The sequence below is a fragment of the Amphiura filiformis genome, chromosome 13, assembly GCF_039555335.1.
Source record: "Amphiura filiformis chromosome 13, Afil_fr2py, whole genome shotgun sequence".
NCBI classification, from domain to species: domain Eukaryota; kingdom Metazoa; phylum Echinodermata; class Ophiuroidea; order Amphilepidida; family Amphiuridae; genus Amphiura; species Amphiura filiformis.
The window spans coordinates 50,094,778-50,111,675 of NC_092640.1; the positions used below are offsets into that span (position 1 = coordinate 50,094,778).

Consider the following 16,898-nt stretch of genomic DNA (forward strand, 5'->3'; position numbering starts at 1 on the left):
TTTAGAAAAAACGGATTAGATTATTGATCGTAGTAAATCGCTTTGCTTTAGCGAGTAAACTATAAACTTAATAACAGTGTTCGTGGCCAGCCTGTCGCAAAATAAACTGAATTACCGAACGAGAAAAGGGTGTGTTCTACACGAATTTCTCGGAACAACGATAAGTAAGAATTTCCTGGTTGTTCATTTTATAAATTCATAATATAAGCTATATGAAAAGTAGTTGTTTTAGGTTGGGCAACGATTTTGACACGTCGAAAATTAGTAAATTAAGTTCTTCCGGGGGCGTCCAACATGTCCGAAAATATAAATAGTAAGTAAGCTTACCGACGCGACACTGCACTGTGTGTGTGTTTTTTGTTGTCACTGTGTGGGATGGTCTGTTGACATTGAATTTTATCATTCAGTAGACATGAATAACGACATCTCATTGGTTAATAGCCAAATAATACAATTTTGTATTGTTCTGCGTCCATAAATTATAAATGGTCATGTGTCATATGGTGGGACCCCAAAATAGTGGGAGGCGTTACATTTTTCTCTCCTCTTTCAGATTTAACTTGTTGGTACAGAGCTATTCTTTGTCCAATTGCATAAAGTTTGGGCTCATTATACAGCTTGATTATTCTACTTTTCAAATATGTTTCACAATTTGAAATTATCATTTGTTTAATTAGTGAAAAATATTAAAATGTTAACGAGGATAAACCTGGAGGATAAGCAGTGATAAGCGGTGGAGGATAAGCGGTGGAGGAGTATGTGCAATCTCTATGAGAAATGTTGTGGAAACATGATATCATTTTGAATTTTAAATTTTATCATTGCCAAATTTTGTGCTGTACATGCAAATCATATCTCAAATCAAAGCTTGTTTATTCATTATTCATATTCAACTATTAGTTTGATCTATTTCATGTTTACAAGTATTCACTAAGAACCGCAAGTCACAATACCCACAATTTTTCCCTATTCATTACACACAAATGCCAAGATTTTCAGTCACAACATGCATTTTGGCTTTAAATTGTTGTATCTTGAGAATTATACAACCTAAGATAGGAAAAGTATACATTTTTGGAATGCATTTTACCTCCGGAATCCAAATATGCAGTTAAAATAAATGTAGGATACACTCTAAAGAAAATATTTTCAAAAATGTAATCAACATTTGGTGCGTAAAGTTACGTACATTTTTACATTCTGTATCACCACTTTGGTCAATCATAACATAGCAAAAGGATACATTTTATTAAAGCTCATAGTGTTGCCTGCCACAAAATTAGATTACATTAGAGATATTCCATATCAGTAGCAAGTGCAATAAATTGTCAATTTTCTAGTAAAATTAATTTTTTTCATGATATCACCCTATATATTTTCTTACACACCCTGTATACCAACATCAATTTTGCATTGTTGGATTGCTTGGAACATAAGCTTTCCAAAAATGTATAGTTTTGTTGGTGTGAGATGTATAGTTTTAGACATGTATCGATTATAAGTTAAAATGAGGACAAATGATCAAAATCAGTGCTTGTAACGCAAATGTGCCCCACCATATGACACATGACCAAATACCGTTTGAATAAAAGCCGTATATTATAATATTAGTTATAAAATAATGTATGCAGTGGCGGCTGGTGTGTATTTTGTTTGTGGGGCATATTTTGCGCGTAAGCGCCCATCGACGTGCTTGCGCGGAGCACATGGATGTCTGAGGGGGGATGTGCCCCCCTCCGATGTGGAAATTTTTCAAAAATGACAGTAAAATGGTGCGATTTGGTGCAAAGTTTTTAGGTTAATTCACTATAATTGTTGAATGCCCAGTAAAGTGTGTATTGTAACTGAGTAGAATTTTTAAATCGGCATGATACATAATCTGCAATTCAATACTCAGCATGAGAACATCTGTCAGCTCAAACATAATGATATTAACATTAAGATACGGTAGTAAAATGGTGCATTGTAAAAACTAAAATCTGTAAGAAAAATAGACATTCATGACATTTAGTTATACTTACGATGTGGTCCTAAACGTTTTATTTACATTTCATTTTGAAGAAATATATATAAACCTGGACTATAGATCCACTGATGATTTTGCTCTCAGATCAAGTACGGTACTAAAATGACTCATAGAGTAGGGGAGATTGGGGTTAGTTGGAACGCGGGGTAAGTTGAAACATTGTATTTTTTTCTGACACAAAAAATTCATTTGGTAAAATACTGGCACATAGGTATTAGTAAGGGTCATCCACCAAATTAGCAACAGCACTGATGCCCCACCAGTGTTGGCTTGGGAAAGGAATATCTGTTTTTTGACTTACTGACTAATTTGTATACCCCTCAGAAAAGATCTGCGTTATCTCCATGTAGTTTGAAGATTCAGGGGATTATTTTTTGAGTATCATATAATCATAATAGGGGTCTGTTATAGAGGGGTAAAAAAAGGGTGATGTTTCAGATTCCTTAGGGCTCAAGCTTATTTGATGCAGGATGATATCCTGAGCATTTTGACACCCTTTTTACTGAAATCGGCCAAAAAATGAGTAGGTGCCGGCCAAAAAACTTATTCGGACAGGGGGGTCTGAGGAGGGATCTGAAAAATGCCATTTTGCATCAAAAATGTTATTTTATGCCTTATTCTATTGATATTGGTGTTGTTTTATATGTTATTGGTGCCAAAGAATCCATTTTTGAAAGTTGCATAAGATTCAGAGCATCCGTATTCTTGGAAACTACTGTTTTATGTCAAAATTAGGGTATGAGGGCGCTTTGCTCTTAGCACGCGCACGCTCTTTCAACTGTAAAATTTAAAACTATGAAGATAATCATAAGTGGCACCTGATCAAGAAATTTGAACTTTTTACATGATACGGTTCGACTTTAACACCCATTTGAACATTTCATGGAACGCTGTCATTGAAAAGTACAGGGGTCAATGCACTTTCATACCGTGTACATTTCAATGGAGGGACAAAAAACGGTGCCACGGTCAAACGAAAAAAAGGTTAACGCCCAAATTTCTTGTGGAGGTACGATTATCTTTATAGTTATGTCAACAAAATTTTCAATTGGAAGAGCGAATTCAAATTTAATGCAAAGCGCCCTCATACCCTAATTTTGACATAAAATGGCCGTTTCCAAGAACATGGATGCTCCAAATCTTGTACAACTTTCAAAAATGGATTCTTTGGCACCAATACCATATAAAACAACACCAATATCAATAGAATAAGGCATAGAATAACATTTTTGATGTAAAATGACATTTTTTCAGACCCCCCCTGTCCGAATAAGTTTTTTGGCCGGCACCTTCTCATTTTTTGGCCGATTTCAGTGAAAAAGGTGTCAAAATGCTCAGGAGATCATCCTGTATCAAATAAGCCTGAGCTCTAAGGAATCTGACACATCATGGTTGTATAACCCAGTACTAATCATAAGCACTAGTAGTAAGTCCCAGAATAATGTTAATTAAAAGTTTTATTGTATTTCTGATTTTGTGTAATGAACTTTGAAATGTAAAAATAGGCATCAGGGTTAGTTGAAACTTTTGAGGTGGGGTTAGTTGACACATGAAAATTGCATAGAAAAATATGGTTAAAAATTTGACTTTTTAAAAATTTGTAAACATGTTTACCATTTCTTCAATATTGCTTTAATATGGTTAAAAAGCAATAATACAAGCAAAAAGTGCACACAGAAAGTACATTTTATAATATTTTAGGCTTCTCATATTTTGGTCCATGGTGACACTCGTCACCTTGTGTCCAAAGTATTGAGCCGCACTCCCACATATTTATTTATTCATTTTTCACACTGATTGCATGTTAAAGGGTGCCTTCAAGGGAAGTATAACCCTAACAACACAATAATAATTATTTTGAAATTTTTACAAGCCATGTTTCAACTAACCCCACCCTATGTTTCAACTTACCCCAGGGGTGGGGTTATTTTTAGTTGAAACACTTTTTTCAAATTTTCAAATTGGATTATATGAATAATCATTTAAGCAGGTCCAATAAAGTTTAAGGCTGTATTTGTAGCATGTATGTGTTTATACTGATATGGTTAGTGTTTCTTGAAAGTAATTGGTTTGCGTTAAAAAGACGATTTTGTGAAAAATGTTTCAACTAACCAATCTCCCCTATATCCCAGTTATTTGCCCTTTAGCTGTTACTAAAATACAGGGTTTAACTTTCACCAAAAAAAAAAAGAAGAAAAACTGTTTCCAGAGACAAGTGTAAACATAACTTCTTTAGGCATTGCACTACAGTTTGTCCACTCTGAAGTACAAAGTAACAACGCGCGCGTATACAGCGCATTAATAATGCGTAGTGCTGCGTCTCTGCTGCAGGTATGCGTGCCATCAAAGTCGGCACAATGTGTGCGTCCGCGTCTGTACTTTGTACTTCAGAGTAGACAGACTGTAGGCCAGTACACCCATCGAATGTGTGTCATCAGCCCTCAGATCGGCCATCAGACACACACATACAGGTATAGAGTTCTGCAGTACTTAGCATGTTTTGTTGACATTTTGTGTTAATGTTTACATCCATGACAGTTCTAATACCATCATCAGACAACTCAAATACAAAGGATATCAGTTGGCAATCTTAATGTTCTGCAATCAAGTTTACAACACTATCACTCTTACAATGAGCAGAAAGTCACTGAGTCATGCAATTCAAGTACCAATATTGATTACCTGAAGTGGCTTACTGCAAATGACCAGATATAACCTTTCTCATTTTCATGTTATTTTGCAATAACAAAACCATGTTTTCCTTGATTTTGGTATGAAATTGAGCAAATAGAATTAATTGCAATGTCAATTTGGAGTTACCGAATTGTTTGTAATAAAAGCTCCCCCTCTAATTTACGCCCCCCTCAAATATTTCTGTGAAAAATTGACCAAAATGCAAACATTTCCATGACATATCGTGTAGGTAAGCTTAAAACTTGCATCAGTCATGATCGCTAAATTGAATGGACAAAACCTATTATGACTCAACTCCCATCCATTTCATTGCCTAATTATGGTAGAATTTCACTAATTCCATGCACTTACAGGTGTAATTTTGTTGTATTCCCCACGAAAATATCATTTTCCGTGGGCGCCGCCATCATGTTTAGTGTAAATCCCTCCTTTTAATAGGAGCACCATCGGGAAATTGAACACGATTTTTAAGCTTTTTTCACTGACAATTCACTTCCAATAAACGCCCCCCTTTTGGAAAAATGCAACGCCCCCAGGGCGTTTATTACAAACAATACGGTATAAGGGGCAACTAAAACTGATATGAGGTAAGTTTTATAATCTTTGTAAATCTTTGTTATAAAGTTTGGAATCTGTATTGCCTATTCTGAAGGAATTATTGCCATGTAAACAAACCATCCCTTGGCCAATATGGACATGGTGTACAGCTATTCAGTTTTTCCATGGGTGACTGTAGGAACCCATGGATTCGATCCATGTACTAGGCCAGGCCTACATGTATATTGCTAGTGAATAGCAATAGATCATAATAATAATGAACAAACTCTTTATCTTGAATCCAACAAATAAATATTCACATTTGCAAACTATTTTTTTTTCAGAAAACACACAAGAATCATCATGAGGTATGGAACGTAAGCTACCATCAGTACCGCCATCAGCCCAACAGGAGAGGAACCAAGTGCGAGCAGCAGTACCAATAATTCCAGGAGATTTTCCCAGCCCGTCCGACGACTCCTTCGACTGTCTTATCTCATACGAAACCGACATCAGAACTTGGAAATCGGTGACCAGAACATCAAAGTCGGAGCACTTCACCGGCGATCCTCTAGCAGATTTGCGGGGCAGCGTATTACAGCATCGTACAAAAGCAAGGTTTCCTGTTACAAGGGGACCATTTACCAATGAAGGGGAAATACGAAAGTCCCACGAAGTTCCTGTTAGAGACGGCGACAATGTGTTAAGGAGACCCACTTCTTTCACAAAGCCATCTTTGAGTCCAAAAGATGATGAGTTCAATCTTCTTTTCAGCCCAGACTCGCTGCCGGTCTCTCCTTCCCTGAGCCCAATCAGTTCAAGTGATTTCCGAACGTCTTGTTCCGATTCTGAACAGATTGTTTCGGGTGATCGAAACACTGCTCGCTACCTACGAATCCTTAAACCTCATAAAGACTCGGCAAGTGATGTGGAAGAAGTGTGTAGCCCTCCGAATCTCGGCACTTCGTTGAACATCTCCGAGTCGGACCCTTTTGATGCAAATCCAAGCTTTGCGGAAAATCTGCTGCTGGAAAGCCCATCTTCCTCCCCTTCTCACTTCAGCCGTCTGAGGCTTAGCTTATCAACGGGAGAATCAGAGACAGACGCTTCCATAGCAGAACCGAATTCCGAGAGCATATCTCGGAGTCCGTCAATACATCAAGACGCATCTTATCATCCACAACCAGCATCGTTTATCAAAGCACCAAAACTCCAAGAAGTTCCGAAAAAGAGAGCATCTGCCAAGGGACGCATCCTACACGACAAAACACAATCTGTACATAAAGTGCCGGAGACTACTTTCCAAACAGTGCCGGAGTCTACTTTCCAAACCAAATCCAGTGAGGACCCGGTTGCATTGGACAGAGCTGTAATACGTAATCTAGAGAGCGAGATAAAAAGATTGGTTGTGGATATTTACTCGGAGAAAGCTCATCATTTTGTGCCCATTCCTGGGTTGAGGACCACGAGAATGGAGCACCATGAAGAGGGAGAGTCGAGTCATAACATCACAAAAGATGGTTTAAACAGCACAGGAAATACAGGTACAGTTTTGTTGTTTTGTTACGCACTGTTCAGAACAGGCTTTTGGTTTGTTTGTTTGTTTGTTTATTTGTATGTTTGTTGTTGTCTTTGTTTTTGAACAAGCTGCATGTATTTTTATAGCATTGTAATGTAAGCATTATTTTTATAGCATTGTAAGCATTGTTTCAATTCGCCTGAACATTATACACAAAGGTCATACATGCTGGCAATAAATAATTTCTAAAAGTTTAAACTGACTTTCAGCACAATAATCCGAAAGTCACCAATGGTCAACAAAAGGGCAAGTCCATCACAAAATCCTAGATGAAGATGTGTATGTGTCACACATCGAAAATTCAAGGTTAGTTGGATTTTGTGCTGGAAGTCAGTTTAAGGGGGTACTACACCCCTCGATAAATTTGTGTCTATTTTTGCATTTTTCTCAAAAACTAATAACACAGTGGTAACAAAAGTTATGTATATTAAGGGGCAAGGAATCCAATTACTACACTGTAATTTCAGTGACCCAAGACAAGCAATTTGTTATTTATGTTAAGAAATAAGGTACCGAAAGGATGTACCTCATTTCCAATCATATATGGGCAATTCCAAGCAAAAGTGGACATGACTCAAAAAAATGAAATTGCCAATATATATTTCTTTTTAACTTTTATATTATTCCAAACAGATGTAAGGTTCAAGTTATAAACTTTTTTCTGCATTTTTCTAACATTTTGGTGGTTTTTTTTAAGTTTCTTTGGGGAGTGTATTTTAAGTGAAAAACTCCTGTTCAACTTAGATATTTTCCAAGTGGGGCCTATTTTATTAAACATGGGCACTTTTCTTTTAAATTTGATACATTTTATATCTCTGAAATATGGTCTTCAAGAAACATCCAACACATTTTAAATAATCCCCAGTAATTTTTTTTCTTTCATTGCGTTTTCATAGCACTAAATATGGCGAAAGTACGAGTTACCGAAAAGATGCATTTTTTATATATTTTCAAAATGTTGGCAATGTAATTGATGCCACTTATTATTTTCCTTCTACTAGTAGTGCCTTGAATAAAAATAAGAAATTAATATACAAAACACTATCCATCACATAATAATGACCCATTAAAAACTGTAGCACGAGTTACCAGTAGCACGAAGTTACCGATGTAGCACGAGTTACCATAGCCCACTTCCCCCTGTACCAGCAAAGGTAATGCAAAATCTACCACTTGGCAGCAATAGAGGATCTCCCAACTACATGAATATGCATTTATATGTGACCATGGTATTGGTAACTATTTTTTTTCTTTCATTGCGTTTTCATAGCACTAAATATGGCGTAGCACGAGTTTCCGAAAGATGCATTTTTTTATATATTTTCAAAATGTTGGCAGTTTAATTGATGCCACTTATTATTTTCCTTCTACTAGTAGTGCCTTGAGTAAAAATAAGAAATTAATATACAAAACACTATCCATCACATAATAATGACCCATTTAAAACTGTAGCACGAGTTACCAGTAGCACGAGTTACCGATGTAGCACAAGTTACCATAGCCCACTTCCCCCTGTACCAGCAAAGGTAATGCAAAATCTACCACTTGGCAGCAATAGAGGATCTCCCAACTACATGAATATGCATAAGTGACCATGATATTGGTAACAGCTTTCTAGCAGCAGTGTAGCCAGTGGGGGAGGGGCAGCCTGCCCCATGACAAACTAGAATTATGCAGTTCGTAATTAAGGTGCCCATACACACACACACAAAAGTGTGTATTAAAATAACAAAGGTTTGTAAATAAAAAATAATATGCAATATGCAAATAAGCTCATTAATATTCATAAATATGCAAATAACATGACACAAAATTATACAGCACATCAGGCCACCATATCCGACCAAACCAAGTTTGAAGTTGATTGGTTATTGTGTTTATAATGCTGCAAAGTGGATTAATGAAAATGTAGGCAAAATTTGTAAATAAGCTCATTAATATTCATAAATATGCAAATAACATAACACAAAACTACACAGCACATCAAGCCACCATTATTCTATCACCATACGGTACCAAGTTTGTAGTTATTGTGTTGGAGCTGTACAGTGGATTAATGAATTTGCTTCTGCCCGGACAGCCAAACAAAGAAAGAAAGAAATCAAACAACCAGGCAACCACACATGTGTGGGGGCCAAAAATTAAAGAGATAAGTGACCTCCTGTCGCAGGAAAATTTAAGTAAAAATATGGAAGGCAAAGATAGAGATAAGATTCAAGGAGCCAGTTTCCACCCCGATCATGTGCCAAAATAGTGTAAATTTATTTATACCAAATTTTTGCACACACCAATAAAGTCCTTTTTTAAGCTCAAAGACTTTACATTGTACAGTCTCTCTAAAAAAACATGCTATTTAGCATATATCCCACTATCAATACCTGGTCAAAATGATGCAACCAAAATTTTTAGCCCTCTACCCCCTAGGATCTAGCCTAAGAACCAATCAATTAATATGGGCCTCATGGAAGAACAGAGGATACCTTAAAACATCCACTGAATGAGTAACCGAGGCAAAAGAAGAAATAAAACAAACCAAATAGATACTGGAAATCCTGAGATTAACAGCCACAGTGACATTGTTGATACTGAGATTGGTATAGTTCTGAGATTTGTATTGGAAATTGGTAAACTTGTTGTTGAGTGTAATGAGGCTCATTTTCCAGCTTAGTGAAGTGATTGAAATTGGGCAAACTAGAGTATTTGCACCAAGCAGGAAATGGTCTCAACCAAAAGATGACCAAACATTCTATAACTCTTTTAGCAATTCTATAGCAATTTTTAAAAACTTACAGAGCTAATAACCATGAACATTACAAGTTTTGTGAGGGAATTTAGAGTCAAATAACATGGAAGTAAAAGTTTTATCAATTGTTGACTGTTCAATTTAACTGTTTAAATTTAAGCCCTAGAATAAAATATCCAAACAGGATCAAGCAAGGCATATGTAAGGCTGGGATGTTTGTATGTAATGTGTGTGGTACATTGTATGCTGGTACATACACTGAATAGTGTTATTTGTACATAGATGGGTTATAACTTATTTGGGGGTTATTTGTACATAGATTGAGTTATTTAATCATTACACCAGTTGTTGAGGAAAAAAAAAAAAAAAAAAATGACATTTAGATGAACAATACCATTTTATATATGGCGGACAAACTGTAGCACGAGTTACCGTAGTACGAGTTACCATGTTTTTTGCCAGTCAATGTAAAACTATGAGGGGCACAACTTTTAAGGTATACCAAAACAAACCTTATTATAGCAATTACTTATCATATAATCAATAAGGCTTTAGTGTTTTTTGTTTTAGCACACCATCAAAATAAAAATGAGTGATTTTTAAGCATGTCCTCTGCTCGTAGCACGAGTTACCGATTTTACAGGTGTCCCATACATACAAAAGTTGATATCCTGAATTAGCAATACTATGAGGATCTAGCCTTGAATGTTGGGTATTAAAATACAAAAAATACAGATTCCAATCAAATCAATTTAAAAGCTGGAGCACTAAGTATGTAAAAGGACGCCATAAAGTGTAGCACGAGTTACCGTGGAATTGCCCATATACTGAACCGCTTGTCTTGAATCACTGAAATTTCAGTGTAGTAATTGGATTCCATGCCCCAATAATATGCATAACTTTTGTTACCACTGTGTTATTATTTTTTGAGAAAAATGCAAAAATAGTCACAAATTTTCCACAGGGGTGTAGTACCCCCTTAAACTTTAAGAAATTATATACATATGTATACATATTGTTTAAGGTGGCCCTATCGGCTAATGCAAAAATTTAGAGTTTCTTTCAATTTAAATATGTTAAAGCTCTTACCTTGTAGATTACAAAACTGAAAATTTTGTTTCAATCGGACATTCGGTTCTCGAGATATGGCCTGTCAAAATGGTTGAAACCAACAAATTGGCAACAACTTTCTTTTTATTTTCTTTATTTTTGACAAGTCCAGTTGCCAGTTAATTTTCTAATTATATATGCATGAATTATGCAAAGTAAAGTTTTCAGATACAATTAAAAGAGCTATGGTACTGAGGCTTGGTATATGGGTAGTACACACAAGGTGCTACAAAATTACGGTTGCGTTTGGCAAATTTCAATTTGCATAATTAATTAGGGCCAATAATTAGAAAAGTTGATTAGGGCCCTAATTAATTATGCAAATGGAAATTTGCCAAATGCGACCGTAGGTTTGTTGCATTTCATGTGTACTACCCATATACCAAGTTTCAGTGCCATACCTCTTCTAATTGTATCTGAAAACTTTACTTTGCATAATTCATGCATATATAATTAGAAAATTACCTAGCAACACTGCATGCCAAAAATAAAGAAAATAAAAAGAAAGTTGTTGCCAATTTGTTGGTTTCGCGCCATTTTGACAGGCCATATCTCGAGAACCGAATGTCCGATTAAGATAAAATTTTCAGTTTTGTAATCAAGAGAACACAGACTTTGACATATTTAAATTAGAAAAAAATCTATATCCGATAGTGCTACCTTAAATATACTGTTCACAAAAAGTATCCAAGCACTTAAAACACAAGTCGAAACATGGAGAATGAACTGTGCATTTTGGTACCTCCTTCCTTCGACACAATGCAACACTATTCCCCTAAGCTATTTATAGGTTAATAAACGCGTATAACTTATTGGGAGAGAAATTAGACAAAATAATGCACGCACGCTGATGTTGATGCATCTAATGCACGAGCCCGAAGGGGGGAGTGCATTAGACGCATCAACATCAGCGCAAGTGCATTATTTTGTCTAATTTCTTGAGCAATAAGTAATACGAGTTCATTCATTAACCTATTTCATACACAAGAAGAAAAAAACACGTGATTTTTACTTTGTTTATATAACAAATTATCACTAAAAATGTTGGAAAACAGAACCAAATATAAATGCATCAACCCGCCCGGAAAATGAATCAATCATACGCTGACGCGAACGCAGCTGAAACACTGAGCTCAGCACGCTGGAGTGCACAATATACACAATCAATGCATGTTTCGTACTTTTCTAACAGCTTTTGTGATTGGCTGCTTTGATATATGCATGATTACAGTAAACAGAAACATATATTTATATGATATAGGAGTGTATGAAACATATTTGAATGACAAACTCTATAAATGTGGATCTGAGATCACTTGTACTTGTAAAATAACTGGTGGGTAGTGGCAGGCGATGCTGGTCCAGCACCTACACACTGCTTTTACACCGGGAGGCTGTCAAGTCTCAGGCATTCAGCATGAGTTTCACACATTTTGGGCACTTTGTAACGCTCTTTTAGTCAGCAAATTTTTTCATTCTAGTATGTACACACCTGTTCAACAATGTATACTCATCACAGGAAGAGTTTTGTTATACGGTCATTTTCACAGTAAATTTGGGTGTAACTTTTGATTTTTAGGGTCGAAATTTCAAACCACTTAAATATATGTTTCTGTTTACTGTAATCATGCATAGTAAAGCAACTTAAATTCCAGTAAAATAATGTTTCAAGGCTTAAACCTTTTGATTTCTGATAAAAAAATTGACATTTCCATAACATTTTGGTTAAAATCTAAGAAAAAATGTATTTTACATAAGCTCAGAAAAATATGACATGAAAGCTGGAATACATATGAAATCCCATTCCAAAGTAAGTCAACAGATATAAGTTAAATTTTATACCATATCATGTTTTGCTATGTTTGTAATTGCAATTTTGAAAATTTTTAACATCAAGGCCGCAAGGGTCATTTGCAATGGAAATTTCCCAACCTTAAACATATTTTTAAAGTTTTAATTGGGTTCCTAAAATAATTTGAATGTCTAACTTCATGTACAAATACTACTTGTTGAAAGGAACCTCCCAGCCAAGTTTCACAGAAATTGGAGTTATTTTTAGAATTGGCAATTCAAGCGATTTGTGTTTCGGAGGCTTCAGTTAACAACACAGGTGATCATAAAAGTAAAATATTTGGCTAACTACTACAAGTTGATATGAAAAAATAGGTAAAAAATATCACAATTACCAATTTTCATGCTTTACTTCTAAGTATTGAATTTCAGTTGTGACAAAAATTAAATTATCACAGCAAGTCATTTTTTTTTGTTTCGGAGGCTTCATGTTAACAATGGTTAAACATTGCAGAAGTAGTTTTTTGAAAACAACACTGTTGGGATCATCTAAGCTGTTATTTTCTTGTGTGTATTGAATCAATGATTCTATGCGGCAGATATTGTAGATTTATAACATGATAATTTTTTCACCCATTTGTTAAGTATGGTGTTATTTGCATGTGAAGCCTCCGAAACGGGCTTTCTTGGGTATCAGTATATTTTTCAAACATTAACCATAATATCAATTTTTTTATAAATTTATGACATTCTGCACATATCATGTAACAATTACAATGCAGATATCAATATGGAACACACCAATTTAGATATGCATAGATGATAATTAACCTTATTGTTGTTTCAGAGGCTTCATTTGTTTCGGAGGCTTCAATTGTTAACGGAAAGTTTGTATTGGGTCCCATTTTCAAACGGTGATATATATCTCCACGATTTAAAAACAAGTGACTTGAGGATCTACTTTGCTACATTTTGATAAATAGATTGGATGAGCTCTTTCAATTTGCCCAAGCTTGCTGAACAGTTTGTTTCGGAGGCTTCAAAAAAGTTAACGGAAAATCGGCTCTTTGAAGTCAAGATTTTATAAAAATTTTAAAAGCTTGCAAATCGACAAATTTTTGTTACCCATTTCAAGTTAAAGGAGGATTTCGTGATCCTAGCATTCTTTTTATGACATTTTTCAGTAGATATCCACTAAAAAAGCTTATTTCCAAAATTTCAGTTGATTCCGATTTTACGCTTTGAAGTTATGCATGATTATGTGTATTACACTGCTCCATAGACAATGTGTTGTAATTTTGTTCTGGTGCACCAGAACGAAATTCAAATTTGGCGATATTTTTGCTAAACGAATTAATCTGCAAGAAATATTTGGTACATAAACATTATGTAGCCAGAGGTATCCAGTGGTGTAAACATCTCAACTTTTTTTGGGAAAGTGGGGGGATGAGGCTGTGGATCACGAAATGCCCCTTTCTTATCAACTGTTATGAATCAAGAAGAAGTGAAGAAATAACCAAGAATTATGAACCAAAGCTATACCTACAAAGTTTGTTAACAATTGTTAACGGAAAATGAAGCCTCGAAACGACAAATCTCAAGTCCGGTTCTCAAAAATACAGGGCTGTTCACAATTAAATCTAATGTGGCAGTGTTTACTGAACATATGACCGTACTTTCAGGATAAGAAAAATTATCCATGAACTAACTGAAGAAAACACAGGGTTTTACAAAAATGTTACTGTTTTTTATAGTTTTTCAAAATGGCAATATTACAATGTAGGTCCATTTAAGCCTGCTAAAACTGAACGCAGTAACTCCCGAAGATGATTATGCTACCCAAGGTAGCTGCTAACTAGATGACTTATGTGGCCAAAAATCATGGAATTATGTGGCTTTATTAGAACACAACGGATCAAAATGTTAAAAATCCAAAGTTACACCCTTTACCGTGAAAATGACCATACTTGACAGCCCTGATATAACAAGTTTACACCACTGAACAGTGATTTTAGTGTTGCACCCATCACCCATTCACCTCAATTCCCAAAACATGATAGCATTGTCAAAGCTCAATGGCAAAAACTTGCACAGCACTAAATTACAAATTAAAAAAAATCATGTTAAAAACTTGTGCAAATTACAAAAACAAATCTTATTTTCAATGGTTATGTAACACGATCTGGCCTCCTTTGGCCCCATGGGGGCTATACTAAAAGTGGCAAATTTGAATCTAAGATAAAGCTAAAAATATGGAGTAAACAAACAATAAAATACATAAGAAAATAGACATAAAAAACTTCATAACTTTAGAAGCAAGTATGCCTGACATTTGGTGTTTTTAGTAAATAATAGCCTATTGTATGTGTAATGTAATAATTACAGTAACTCAATTTTCAAAAATGCCTGGCCCCCATGGACCAGATTGTGTCACTGTTTCTACATTGTAAATTGTACAAAAATGTATGTGTGTATATTTGTAAGGTACCCAGTACTCGTTATGCTGATTACAAGCTTGGTATAACCTTGATCTTAAATACATATATTGTACATGTAATACACACATGTATGAAGTGGGTTTTATTTAAACTTTGAAAAGTTTGAAGTCAATAAAGGGTTTGTTTGCATTGTGCTACAGAGCATTCTTAATGGTAGTGCTAATTGGCCCATATATGCCACGAATGCTGGACGGTTCGCACCCTTTCAATTTCGGACCGTGCACTTTCGCCCCCTTTCTATTTCGCACCGGTGCACTTTCGCCCCTTTTTATACCATGGGTATTGTGCTGCTGTTGATTGATGCACGATCGATTGCTTGAACTCGGCGGTGCGGCGTAGTATGTTTATAGTGCTGGGGCCGTCGGGCATGCACTTATTAAGTCATGATAAACCCGGGAAGGAAGGAAAGAAAGGATATTTTATAACAAAATAGAGGAACGATTTTTTTTTCTCAGTATATATTACAGGCCAGATATTTTAGCAGCAGGCTTACCCAAAATAGTGAAATAATTAGAATTCAATGATAAAAATAGTAATAATAATAAATAGTAATAATAATAATAAATTTATATTTAATTATTAATTATAATATGTATAAAAACAGTGAAAATTTGTTCCAACTGACGACCAAAGGATGGATCCAAAAGGATACAAGTGTCAACAAGCAATGGATAAAATTAAAAACAATGAAAGTATGACACAACATCCAATGGGGGAGTAACACAAAACATATAAACAAAGTTAATTTAATAATATAATATGATGATAATAATAATAATATGATAATAATAATAATAACAATGTTAATAATATAAACAAAGTTTATTTAATAATATAATATAATGATAATAATATGATAATGATAAGAAGAAGAATAACAATGACATGAGGATGAATGCAGATTATTTTTATCATATTCAGTTATTATAAATTTTTTGTCTCTTAGTGAAATATTGTATTAGTCTATGTACATTTTGCATTATAATTATCTTTTAACAAACTTTTATATTTTATATTTTAGTAATGTTTTAATATCCACACGGACATGTGGAAGATCAATATTGTATTGAACATGTTTTACCGTGTATAAATAAAGTTATTTTTATTATTATTATTATTATTATTATTATTAGCCCTCACTTTTCTCCAAAAAAATGAGATTTTTATACCACTGGAAACCTCTGGCTACATAATGTTTATGACAAAAAAATAATTCTTGCAGATTTAATTGTCTAGCAAAAAATATCGTCAATTTTGAATTACGTTCTGGTGTACCAGAACGAAATTACAACAGTGGCCTATGGAGCAGTACATAGTCATGCATAACTCGCATAATGCAAAATCGGAATCAACTGAAATTTTGGGAATAAGATTTTTCAAGCATATCTACCATGTCTACTAAAAATGTCATAAAAAGATGATACTAGGATCACGAAATACTCCTTTAAGATAGATGTCATTTATGCGTCGGACCCCTATAGCCTGATCATGCAAACGAAAAAAGAAAGAAAGGAAAGAAAGAAAGAAAGGGAAAGAAAAAACGAAATCCAAAGAAATTAAGATGAACTGAACAAATCTAATTGATAGAAATAAATTGATTGTTTAAAACTGTTTATTATGTGCAGCAACATCCAAAAACAAAACAGGGTTCAAAAGACAAAGCAGCTTTCTTGATTAACAGCCATTGTCAGTAAGAATGGGACCGAAATGGGACTTTGTGATTCAAGTGCGTCATGGATTTTCTTTAAAAAAAATAATATGATACATCATCAGTCCAAGAAACTACCCCCAAAATTTTAGCTTCCTCGCTCATTTCGTTTGTCCGAAAAAAATTATTGAAATTTTGGCCCCATAAACATCGTTAAATGGTTTACCAATTAATAGCCACTAGAAAATTGTGCGCCAACGTTGGCCCAGTGA

The 16,898-nt window shown here is 34.8% G+C and overlaps 1 protein-coding gene across 1 annotated transcript in view; it reads left to right on the forward strand.

Moving 5' to 3' along the window:
• The first annotated feature begins 170 nt into the window (after nucleotides 1-170).
• LOC140168483 (uncharacterized) overlaps nucleotides 171-16,898 on the forward strand; it is a 47,003-nt gene continuing 30,275 nt past the window's right edge. The window contains 2 exon segments of the mRNA XM_072191886.1: nucleotides 171-313; nucleotides 5,602-6,801. Coding sequence (XP_072047987.1) covers nucleotides 5,628-6,801 — 1,174 coding nt within the window. The 5' untranslated portion in view covers nucleotides 171-313; nucleotides 5,602-5,627.